This window comes from Haliaeetus albicilla, chromosome 3 (genome assembly GCF_947461875.1).
Source record: "Haliaeetus albicilla chromosome 3, bHalAlb1.1, whole genome shotgun sequence".
Lineage (NCBI taxonomy): Eukaryota > Metazoa > Chordata > Aves > Accipitriformes > Accipitridae > Haliaeetus > Haliaeetus albicilla.
Window position 1 is genome coordinate 59,642,398 of NC_091485.1, and position 13,487 is coordinate 59,655,884.

At 34.0% G+C, this 13,487-nt stretch overlaps 1 protein-coding gene across 1 annotated transcript in view; it reads right to left on the minus strand.

Moving 5' to 3' along the window:
* The window catches only part of CSMD3 (CUB and Sushi multiple domains 3), a 760,948-nt gene that overhangs the window by 82,869 nt on the left and 664,592 nt on the right, over window positions 1-13,487 (minus strand). Inside the window, exons 50-53 of the mRNA XM_069779925.1 lie at window positions 12,527-12,715; window positions 5,184-5,369; window positions 4,257-4,451; window positions 2,342-2,515 (exon numbers count right to left, since the gene is read on the minus strand). Coding sequence (XP_069636026.1) covers window positions 2,342-2,515; window positions 4,257-4,451; window positions 5,184-5,369; window positions 12,527-12,715 — 744 coding nt within the window. The remainder of the gene's footprint in view (window positions 1-2,341; window positions 2,516-4,256; window positions 4,452-5,183; window positions 5,370-12,526; window positions 12,716-13,487) is intronic.

Sequence of the window (13,487 nt, forward strand, 5' to 3'; positions counted from 1 at the left end):
AAAATTTTTTTCTTACTATTTTTCAGTGATTGAAAACAAACACTAGCATTTATTCGTAAGTTGCACAAAAACGTATTTCTCGGATCATTACAATACCTGCTCTGTAGATCTTCCTGCTGTATTTTATCTCCTTTCTCCCACACTCTACCATTTCTTTCATTTACTCTGCTCCCTCCACCTTCTGACATTTTCTTTCTCAAATTTCTTAAACAAATTTCTGACTTCTGATTTGTCATTAGCTGAACCCATCCCTCTATCTTAAGTCTCAAATTGCTTGTTGAAGAAATAAGAACTGAACTGAGTTAGTCTGAGTCTTTCCAGAAAGCTCATTCCTGCACAGTGCTGTAGCACAGCAGGCAGTGTTGCTGCAAGAGCAGTTATTGTAGCCATTACTCTCTCCCTTTTATAAATTTGCTCTGTCGATAGCTTTTTTTTTTCAACAAGCTATGCATGCTTTTTTGTATGCTATATATGATGTATACTACATTGTATTTCTTTAAGTAAAACTTGTATTCATGCTCTCGTCAACAATTTGCCATCATTAAAGCTTTGAAAACATACATTTGAAAATCTACTGTAGTCCTATTAGTCTGATACAAAAGGTATCTTTTAGATTACTGTTTCCTCCTCTAGTCATATAAGTGTTTTAACACATTTTCTTAGTGTTTATTGTTACTGGACATTATAGTATATGAAATTAATAATAACAAATCTCTTCTGACAAGTAAAAAAAGTTTTGTTTTATCTGAAAATTGATGACTCCAGGGTCTTCTTTCAAGTTTCAAGTAAAGACTATGCAACCTATTACTATTATTAAGCTTATATTACATTTTTGTTTCTACAGGCAAATGTAGGATAAGTTCAATTCATTCTGTATTGACATTCACTCAGCATAAAGTTATTCTGGCAAAATTTTTAAATGCAAGCATTTTTCCAAGGTGCTGTGCTATTCACAAATAGCAGACAATTTGGCTGGGTTTAGATTAATATTTCTCTGATGAAAATTTTTACATTTCTCCAAACTTAAATAGTTGTAACCTTTGCAGATAAACCAGTAAAAATGAAAAAAAAAAAAAAAAAGTCAGAACATTTTGATTACACACCTACTATGCTGCCCCAAAACTTTTAGATTTAAAACCGTCTGTCTTGCCATTTCTGCTAACTTACTTAGAAGATAAAGAAAGTCAAACATTAAGATCTTTTCTTTTCCCCCCGCTCTGCTAAATGGTTTTCATTGTAAAAGTGAAACATAAACAAAGTCTGTCTGTTCCCATCAGCTATAAGTCAGGAAACATTCCAGCTTCAGAACTGTAGCTTGATAAGCAACACTTTTGCTCATTCATGAGTCATTTAAATTAAGCTTAAGTGAAGATTTGCACCAAATAATGCTGCATTACAGAAGGAAAACTATTTGTGATGGAGACTGGTCTAAAAAGGTAAATGGCAATCTGCACAAAGAGATATTGCAACAAACCCCTATATTTAATGAATATGTTAGTTCAGATTCTTCTGAAAGTCTCAGTTTATGGATACTCTTTTATATTCTCATGCCCCCACAAATGACAAGGTACAATATGCCTTTCATATTGCATTCTAAAATCAGAATACTATCATAGCTTTGATTTCAGCTGAAACTAAAATGTTAATTGCATATAGAGTTAAAATCAATGTCTCTACAGTTAACACAATAACCCAGATCAAGGTACACCTGATAATAATGAATTAAAAAGAAGCCCTTCAAATTGTTTCACTAAGATGACATGTTCATTTTATTCATGAATGATTTAGGGACTGGTATCCGAATATCTTAAATAAGTGAAGATGCCTAAACATGTACAACTGAAGGGTGTCAAATTCTATAAATAGTGTCTGGATAGTGATTTTCTTGCTGCAGTGTTCCTGTTCAAAGTTTCCACAAGCTTTTTTTTCTTTCTTTCTCCCCCCCCCCCCCCCCCGCTTTATCTTTTGCAAGTGTACAGATTAATTCTATAACATAACCACTGAGTTCAGGTCTACTATGCAGATATTTTACTGAGGACATGTTTTATAACTGACATATCTGGAATCAGTCTTGCTGTTGATGTATAGGTCTACTTTAGAGACATATGCAGCAATCCAGTGACACAGATTTTGCATGTTGGGAAGATATTGAAAAAGGGATTCAGTCTGTGGAAAGGTAACCATAGTTATAATTTGATAAGAAAAACAACCCAGCCACACATTTTTAAAATGCAGAATGCTCTTCAACGTCTGTGCTAACAGAGACAAGCTGATTCACTTTACTTACTTTTGCCTGCTAGAGAGAAAGAAAATAGGCAAGCCATGACAGTAGTATCCATACCTAAACACCTGGTCTCAATTCCACTCCAGAGTCCAGAAGACAGACATTCCCTCACTGCAGAGCCAACTAGCATGTATCCTGAGTCGCAAGTAAATATAGCTGTAGATCCGTATGTGATTTGCGTTCCAATCTTATTCCCATTTGGAGGTGTAGGAAGTTCTCCACAAGAAATAACTTTATGGCAAAACCAAACCAAAACAGAAATGTACAGCTGAGTATCACAAACACACATACAATAATACTTATCAACCAGTAACACTTATGAACTAGTCAATGAGATAAATAAATTTCACAGCTTGAAGTCTTTTGCTGCGCAGAAAAAATAGATGAAAAACTCCGCATACAAAGACTCTTACTTCCCCAGAAATAATACTTAAGAAAGAGGCAGGGGAGGACCAATAAAATTGTCTCTGTGAAGTTAAAAAACCCCACCATTCAGAACATTATTAATTCCTACTTAATTACCTTAGGTTTATCAATGATTTTTTTTTAATATTGGAATGTCACAATTGTTGCCATTTTAAAAATTATGTTTATGTTTCTTTGGGAAGGTGTCATTTTTATCTTTTAGTTCATAATGAAATGCTTGCCCTAGCATTCATGCAGTATGTTGTTATAATGAGTGAACGATTCACATGGAATTCCTTGCTATTTATCTAAAATTCAAACCATCTTTTCATTCAAAATCATTATTTTAATTTAATAATTTTCTTTTAAGAATTAGCAAAAAGAACTTTATTATTAGGAAGCAAGATGGTGGATTATCAAAGGGTGAAAGCAGCTAGAGCACTTTATGCTAAAAAAAAGTAAGTGCTAATATTGCAAACAAAAGTTCCCAAAACATAGTGGAAAATGTTTGTCTTTTAAAGAAAAAAGGGTTACAAATACACATATACTATGTAAAATATCTATATACACAGAGAAAGAGATAGATACAGACACATACACAATATTTTTAGCACTAGCAGAGGTGAAATATTGTAATTAACTTTTAAAAACCCTCTAAATTAAAAATTAAATTTCCAGTAGGTTATAAAGAACTCAAGGTTAATTTCCAATATAATTAATCTGTCTTCCGAATTGCATTTTTCAGCCCCTTTTTTTATTAGTTTCATATATATTCTCTATAAATTCTAAAAATATTCTAACCCACAGTGATCTGTCTTATCTACACATTTTTTTTCCTGCTTTTTAGGTATGTATGGATTTATACACATATATGCAGATACACAGTTTAGATACATGCATCAAAACCACAGTCATATCCCATTCCATCAAAATGTATGTCATGTGGTGTTTCACAAAGAGAAAGAAATCTCGGGCTACAAAGTACACCCAAACCCCCACAATTTTGAAAAACAGATGCCTAAATTTAAATACATAATGAAACCTGCTTTTCACAGGGGTTACGAAGGGGATCATAACTGTAGCCACACATTTAGCTTGTTTGAAGTATCTGAATATTCATTACTTATTTTTTTGAAAAGTAGCTACTGCAGGTTATCAAGATACCAGCTAATGGTAGGAATCATGTGCACTTGCACACTATACGATAACCAGCTGGAAGGAGAGATTATTTTATTTATCAAGTGTGCAGACAGGATACAAAGTTTTTGCATTTTTCTAGACTATACAGCATTCCTGGCCTAGAAAAATATATAGGAAAATGTTCTCTGTTACTTATTTGTACCTTTATAGATTAAGGGACCTTTAAAATCCAGAAGTGTGCTTACAGATATTTCCTTGTCACTAAACCTAATGTAAATAATAGCCTCTAGGATTCCCAGGAATTCCAGCAGGAAACGTTTTTTCCAATTAACTGATTCCAATATTTAATTAGTTAATTTCTAGTTCAGCCAAATAAAATATTTTATCTGAAGTCTGTACAGCAGACGCAGATACAACATGTACTCACTTTGGCAGTAAGGCCGCTCATTCCTCCAACTCCAGGTGCCATTAGCAAGACACTCGATAGATGCTGGTCCCAAACCGTAATACCCTGGATCACAGCTGAAAACTACTTTTGTTTTATACTCATAATGTGAACCATTCACTATTCTCCATCTTCCATGTTCCAGTGTAAAAGAATTGATGCTTGGACATGTAACAACTTCGAAAATAACAAAAACACATAGTCATTTGTGGCTTAGCACAGGCAAATTAGAAAAAGAAAAGGGAAAAAGGGAAAATCCTTGAAAAATATTCTAGGGTATGTTTTCTTTCCTTTCTAAAATTCATTGGGTGAGATAACCCAAATCTTAATGTGGATCAGACACTCTGACACTTCTGTATCAGTCTTATGATCACCTGGGTTTTTCATACCCCATTTATAACTGATGGTATCCACTTCGGGACTGAATGTGCATTTTCTCTTCAGTGATGTTCCACCAAGTTTAGATGGTGTAGGATTATATTGATTTACTGAATATAAATAATATGCAGCAGTTTCAAACAAGTATCCCAGAGTACCAGAGACTTTGTGATTCTGGATAATAAATAGGGTTTAACAGTATATGAGCTGTGCAGCTCTCACAGAAGAGACGGCTTTTGCATAAACCTCTGCAACTATTAACTTTGATTTAGCTGTAAATTAATTATCAGTTTGAATGTATTCTATAATCTCTAGTGTATTTCTTCTGCTCTCACAAAATGTTTCAATATATATCTCAGAGGCATATATTTCTAATATGTATATCACAATAATTTAATACCAGCGATTATTCGTAGATTAAAGTAACCTGAAGCTGAAAGTTTAAGTAATGAGAACATTTGTGCCTTGGATAAATAAACAAAATGTACAGCCAGGTTCTTACTCACTGGAGAGTTTTTACAAGTTACTTACCTACACAGCGAGGTGTTTTATTGTGATTGCTCCAGGTACCATCCGGCTGGCAGACTGCAGTAGTAAATTCCTTGGCTGATAGTCTATATCCATCATTGCAAAAATAAGTAACGCGGGTGCCAACTAAGTAATCTGTAGTTAATATCCCACCATTTAATGGAGCTTTAGGAATTCCACAAGATATTGCTGAGTAAAGAGAAAGACATAGTTATTTTATATCTTCTTAACCATAAGCTTCTGCTCACCTCAAAGAGTTTATGCATTGTAACAACAACAGTCTTAAATTCATAAAAATTACTTTTTAACTCATTAATGTGTGTTTTAAGCCTACAAATAAATCCCCTTAAAATTTTAGGGAATTAAATCTCAGGAAGTTTTTGTCTTTTGATGGAGGAGGTTAAAAATAAGAACAATGGCTCATAACTCTGCAGCTATCCATTCAAAATGCAGAAGAGAAACAAAGAAACGGGAATAGAGAGTAGCTAGAAAAAATATGGTCAGCATGGCTGAATGAGTAAAGCACCTGTCTGAGACATTATGAATCTAGTTTGTACTTCAGGTTTCTTCCATCAGATGTACTGTGTGACCTCTGGCAAAACACTAAAATTAACTTTCAACATTCTATTTTCCTCCTGCAAAGCAGAAAGAAAATACCCTTTTGAAAATATTGAAAAATTGGCAAATGAAAGTGTAAGCCACTTTTTTTTTTTTTTTTTAATTATTCAGCAGAAAGAAAGTACCAAGAGAAGATCTAGCTCCAAATAATTCTCTGTCTGGTTTGGGAATAAAATAAAAACTATCTTTTCCACATTTTAACACCATACATCTAATGCAGGTCAGCTCCAAAGTAAAAAGGGCTTAATGCTCTTAAGTACTTTACTTTGAAGTGGAATCTTGAACCCTAAGAAACCACCTATCCTGCCTACACAGAGATATGAAAAGTTAAGCCTCTCAGACTATGCTTAAATACTTGATAAAAAAGAGTAATCTGTTTTTGCCCCTATTGTGAGCTGATCTGATGTAAAACAGGTCTGCTTCATAAGCAATATAACAGCAGTGTGGCACTATACCAAAGCTAATAATCACAACTGAGACACAGGTAAAGCACTAATGCTATCATAACTTGCAGAACAGAGGTGATAAGATCAATGTTAAAACATGCTTGAATTGCCATAAAAAGAAACTGCATATGACATGTAAATTTTAGAAAAAGGGACACACTGTACTGAGAAGATCACAGAAAACTATTAGTAATTTGCTCATCACCTCATCTGGGCATCCATAAAAACATATACCTCATGGGTATCACAATATCTACTGGCAACTACAGACAAACACACATTTAGAAGAAAATAAGAAAACAGTGATTAGAAGACAGTGAAGGCCCCAAGAAAGTAATTTAATTCCTTCTTCCAGAGGGTATGAGGACATGATCCCAGAGGGCTAAAAAGTGACGAGGTAACTACACCAGAAGGTCACTCTTCCACTTCTTACTGAACATCTGACAAAGCTGTGCAATTTCACCTGATATAACCAAAGAAAGAAACTGAGCCTCTGTCGTGGTTTAACCCCAGCCAGCAACTAAGCACCACACAGCCGCTCACTCACTCCCCCCCCATCCAGTGGGATGGGGGAGAAAATCGGGAAAAGAAGTCGAACTCGTGGGTTGAGATAAGAATGGTTTAATAGAACAGAAAAGAAGAAACTAATAATGATAACACTAATAAAATGACAACAGTAATAATAAAAGGATTGGAATGTACAAATGATGCGCAGGGCAATTGCTCACCACCCGCCAACCAACACCCAGCCAGTCCCCGAGCGGCGATTCCCGCCCCCACTTCCCCGTTCCTATACTAGATGGGACGTCACACGGTATGGAATATTCCTTCAACCAGTTTGGGTCAGGTGCCCTGGCTGTGTCCCCTCCCAACTTCTTGTGCCTCTCCAGCTTTCTTGCTGGCTGGGCATCAGAAGCTGAAAAATCCTTGACTTAATCTAAATGCTACTTAGCAATAGCTGAAAACATCAGTGTGTTATCAACATTCTTCACATACTGAACTCAAAACATAGCACTGCACCAGCTGCTAGGAAAACAGTTAACTTTATCCCAGCTGAAACTAGGACAGCCTCCATGACACTAAAATGAAAACATATGACCAAGTTGGGGTTTATTATATCTCAAATTCCTCCATAGCTTGGATTGCAGCAGCAAACATTAGGCAGACCTATCCATGCAAAGAGGAGGGTAACCAGAAGCTGGTATGACCAAGGTATAATCAAATAACACTGTTTACTGCATAACTGGCCAAGCTAACCTCTTCCCTCGAAAGCACATGTTAATGATAAAAAGTTTTAGGCATAATAGAGCTGCCAGAACTAAGTCCACTGCCAGTTACATCAAGGCCAGCATTCAGCAGGGTATAAAAACTAATATCCACCTGCAAATGACTTGTAACATGTGAACAGCTGTTGCTTATCATCCTGAGCACCAACAAATGCTACAGCACTATTTGTTCTCAGACTGCAAATTCTGTCTCTTTTAGCAATCAGCAAAACATATATACGATACTTTGTAGATACAGACTGAGATGTTTTCTATCTACCATTGAGATTAACTACTCCTTCAGTATTCAAAAATCTCCATTAATGACTTGATAAATTTTGGGTCATACTATCCATGTTAACAGAATCAATCTTGTGGCACAAGGAAAATATATCCTTCCCTTAACCTTAAATTTTTAAGAAACAAAAAGCACACCAAATGCTTGATAACAGCCTTTTACATAAACAACAGAGCTCCCAAGGAACCAGTTAATGACATTTTTAGTTTACAGCTGTTATGAGCTGAATTTTACATATGTGGAAACTTGCACAGTATTTTTTTTTTTTTTAGTTGAGGGAAAAAATGTGAAAAGATCAAGACAAAGTATTTTTAACATCTGAAAACTTGACAGGAAAAAAATGACAAATATGGAACATCTAAAGTGCCCCCAAACCGGGTCTATCACAGAAATGTTTGGTCATTTTATGTCAGCTTTGGCAGTATTGCAGTATTGCAAATCAACAACACAATTGTAATCACAACTGAAAAAATAAAATCTATTCTTTGTTCACACAGTTCCAATTCCAAAGATATACACATATGGCGCTTGGAAGTCCTTGATTTTATTAGTTCTCAAATACCACCAGCACATTCTAAAGACTTATCTGAAATTTCAGAAATTATTATAGTATCAGGATGAAGTTCTTAAATACCCTTCATTAAATGTTAAGGCACTATTAAAAGTATCTGTGATGATAATTACCCAAACAGAAGTCAGACTATTCACCCTATAAAGGACCTCTGATCCTTGGATTTGCTCTGCCTCACTTAAGAACACTTGGCAGATGTAGCTACCTTTCACATCTCTGGGATGTGAGAAAAAAAATCTGAGTACCAATGCAGACATCAATCTAGAGCTGAGAACATTTACAAGGAGAATTTCAAACATAGGCGAGACTACTGAAACTATTCAGTAACATACTCCTCTGACCTTAACTGCTTGGAAATTTAACTTGCAAAGAATTAAGAAATTTTATGAAAACTGAATTTCCTGTAGATTGCCTTACAAATCACTTTAAAGGATGCCAACTATTTATCTGGCATTTAATAAGTTACTGAGTTTTCACATCTGTCCCAATACAGCCATGCATTTGGAAATAAACAGCAGTCTATTTTGAATAAATACAAGACTTATTTATGTTATACATAGCTATATGAATTGTTCTAATGTATACGAATATGACTATCTCAAACTTATAGCCATGTCTAAAAAAATGTAAAGGTAGAAGGCATTATGCTTTACACATCAGTCATTTGTTCCAGACCACTACAATTGTATTTTAGCTTAAATTTTGAGAAAATCATAACTCATCAGGTATCATACCTAACCAGGTATTCTTGGTATTCTCGTTCTTTTTATTTTTTTTTACTGCTTTAGTATAATTTGCATAACAATCACCAGTTATGGAACACTTATGTCTGTTGTTACAGGCAATTTAGATTACTGACCTAGAGGGAATTCTTCTAGATATAGCGTTATGTTTTAAACTTTACTTACTTAACATCTCTACCTAAAATTGATTTCTGATGAGGCCTGTGTGAGACAATGTTTATTTGCAAGAGAAATATTTCATAATTAGAACCAAGAATCATGTAATCCTGCGATAAAAAAAATAAAATGTAAAAAATAACAGGGAGATAAATGTTTTAAAATACTTTGAATCTTCTGAGATCTACGATCAGTTGTAAATATTCAACTGTTTATATGAATTCATGTTAATTCTTGTGTTCAGTTAGATTATTGTAAACCTATTCATTCTTTCAAAAGTTTACCATAATCAGACCTCATAATTTAGTTAATCATGGTATTCTTTCATTGACTTGTGATCAGAGACTTAATATCATTAAAACTGAGATGGATACATGGATGACAACACTTTCACATTATGATTTATTTAATGCATGTCTATATAAACAGAATATTGAATATCTAAAAGTTAGAACAGTAAAGTTTGCAATTAATTTGCATTATTGTTACCATTATACTACTACAATATTAGATTTTGAAGCAGTTTCCTTTTACTTCTTTCATGACAGAAGAAGGGTGCTTTTGCATTAACTTTGAAACAGGTTTCAGGTAATTGCTGAAGTCTGGCTTGAGGCATTTCTTTTTGATTCCTTACTACTGCATTGAGTCTCTTATACTAAGATATGTTTAGTTCTATAAATAATGTTAAAAAGGTTTCATCTAAGGTTAAAGCGTGTATCTGGATTTTTCAGGTTCTGCCAGTCCTGTAGCGCAAGTGATTTGAAGAATGGCTGGTATTATCTAAGAGGTTCAGAGGTCAAGATTGCTATTCATATAGGTATAAGAATGAGAACATTAAAAATTGCTCTAACATTACTCATGAACTTGGAAAAAAAAAGCTGTAGTGGAAAAGGCTACCGGCATTCATTAATTACAGGAAAGGATTCAGAAGTGATAATAATGGTACAGATACAAAATGAAAAATGTAAAGAGAAAGCATTATTTTAAATACAGTCATGAAATATTCTGCAGGCAGTAAAAACTGTTTGCCAAGAAATGCACTTAGTATTGCTAAAAAAACCCAAACCACCACAAACCACTAGCTGTGCTGATTGTAGATGTATCATTAAAGAATTCATAAATTTTGAGGCCTTAGATTTCTCATTTCCTATAGGATAATGCCAGTAACTACTACTGTGATTTGACTGGTAATCTTCATTTAGGAGACAGAAATCAAATACATTAAAATGAGATACATTGGTTTTAAAGAAATTGCAAATATCTTTTCTTTTTTTTTTAACTTGCACTGCTATGTAAAAAAAAAAAAGCCTAATACTTTATTTTTGCTGTGTTAAATGGTCATCTGTGCCAATCCTACATTCAGATGTGTGAAAGAACTGATTAAAATGTCTTTTCTAGTTATGCTATAAATGATAGAGAATGTGAAGTAGAAGGTAAGACTGTGATATTGTCATCTGATATCACCTGGCAAAATAGTTGGTAAATTCTGACTGACAATTATAATAGTTGTTAAAACAATGCTCATCCTCTATATCATGAAGTTCTAAAAACCACTAGCCCATATTTAAAAGAGCTGGAACTACTTTAAGATGAAGCTGTACTGCTCAGTAGTAGGGGGAATGGCAAAGCCCTTGTGTCTTGTAAATACCCCCTGTGACAGAACATGAGGGATATTTACTGATGGTGTTCTCAACCTTTTGATACAAGAGAACATATCATAAATCTTCTGTATTATCCAGGTATGGGGGATAATTTTCACCTCAGCAAAACAATGAGAGGCTTAGATGTACGACTGATGTACGCAAGCTGCTTAATCCTGAGGGGTTTTGCAGTAATAATGTGTCTTTAGGCTGAATCTGAAGAGTTTGCTGTTGTGAGCTGCAGCTACGTATCATGGCCACAAACCACTTCCCGTGCACAAGGACTTGCTGGAAAAATTGAATAAAGTTAATATCATGTATCGAAGGTAGCCCTCATTAAATGCATAATTATAATTAACTAGTATTCAATACATACATACATTAAATAATTTTCAATACTCTAACAGTTGGTACCAACAGTCTTTGTACTTGATCAGACACCATGAAGTTACTAAGCACTTAACTCCACTTGTTCCTAAAGGATTATCTGAGTATTGCAACTATTTTCATTACTGAACTCTACTCAGTATGTTGAGAATAATCATCTTCTATTTGAATTTGGTAAGTTGTTTGTTTTTTTTTTTCATTCCACATTTTTTGATATAGCTAATTAACAGTCTGATCAAGTTCTACAAACAACTGTCATGAAGGCGGTCCTTAGATAACTGATGAGGAGAAAAAGCTAAAGAATGATACGTAGCAAATGCATTGCTTATACTTTTTTTCTTTTCTTGAGGAGTTTCAGTTTTTAAAAACATAGGCACAGTTTTTATATATTAATAGAAATTTATCAAAAAGTTTTGAAACTGAGATTGTTTCACCTTTGACAAAGGTTAGGTAGTTTTGCTTTAGAAACATACAGTTCAAAGACCTTTTTGTCAAAAAAAACTCATGGAAAATTAACATGTAACATTCCTACAGCACTTATCTCCACTGGTCAACAGGAACAAAATGTACACACTTTGAATAAACACATCTGCAAATTTTCATGAAAAAAAATCCTTCTAATAGTTAACTGAAGAGTGACATAGGTAAGTTACCAGAACAATAGCATTCTTTTCAGGAAAGGAAGAATTAGGATACAATCATGATGGGTATTAAATAACAATTTCCTTTTCCTTGTTAAGTAGAATATGTTTTGGTTTTATATGGCAGAAGAAACTAAATATACAGTTAACCCGATGAATTCCAATTTAAACCATGAAAGACCAGAATGGCATTATAGGCAACACTTTTTTGGTCCAGCTTCCTGTTCTTGGAAATGTAGCAAGTTTCAGGTCTTTCTGTTTTTTATATAGTTCTTGGATCACGATAAATGAACTTTACTGAATATTTAGTTTTAAATGAATTTTTTGAATAATTTCGTATTCGTGGTTTTTTTTCCCTCACAGTGATGTAGATTATTTTTAGTACCTGCCAGTCTTAGCAAATTCTGTTGAAATACCATTTCTTAAAAATACATTTGTTTTTGTAAGTTTTACTAGGTAGAAAAATTTTGGTACAGAGGCAAGACCTGCTATTCATTTTAAGTCAAAAAACTGATGGCTTACATTAGAAAAGGCAAAAGAAAGTTTCCTAGGGCGTATTATTTTATAATGAAAGAATTTACCTTGACAAGCTGGGACTGGAACATCCCATGAGTAATAACCATATGGAGACTTCCTGCATACAGCAGTACTTTTCCCAATGAGCCGAAAACCTCGATCGCAAGCCCAGCGAACCATACTGTCGAGCTGTCCACCTGTCTGACTGACAATGAAACCATGTGGAGGGGACTCTGGAGTACTACAGTAGAGAGCTTTAAACATAAATATTGAATAAATGAAACATGCATTTAGAATCCGGATGACAATTCTCGACAAATTCTTATTGAATTCAGTGGACGTCTGATAACAAGCTGAGAAAATGTCACTAGAAGTTGTTGTATTTTGTATCCTGATCATGCATGCACCAAGCAATTTCACTAAATATAAAGAGTAGGGCTTTATAAGCGTCAGGTTTTAGTAGCCTGAAAGGAAATACAGCAATATCTCACTTCTAGAACTGTTTTTTTTCTTCACCATCTTCTTTTTTAAACCAAGTAAGTGACAGAATTTTAATTCATGATGAAATTTATTGCAATTGTATAAATTTCAGGAGTATACAATTTTTTTCTAAAAAGGAATCATCAAGGGCATACTGCACAGAATTCTTTTCAAATAATCTTTTCCTTCTGGTCTTAAATAAGTTATTTCTTTCAGGTTCTAATACGGTTTCTTTCAGGTGATACAATGAACTGAAGTGAACTAACAAATCTAAAATAGATTTTAATCGTATTTATGAGTGTCACCATAAATCGCTGGCAAAAACACTGAATCTGCTTTTTTGTGTGTGTGTGATTTATTTAGAACACAAAAAGTCCTACAGAAGTCTTATTTAGATACTATGAAAAAACATATTCAGAAATCTTTATGAGAGCAAAATGATCTTTAAGAGATATAGTTGTTATAATCTGAAAGGATTTACGTACTTTAAGTCTCTCTGACATTAAAGATTGCTTACTTATTAAACTGTCATTATGCTTATATTTC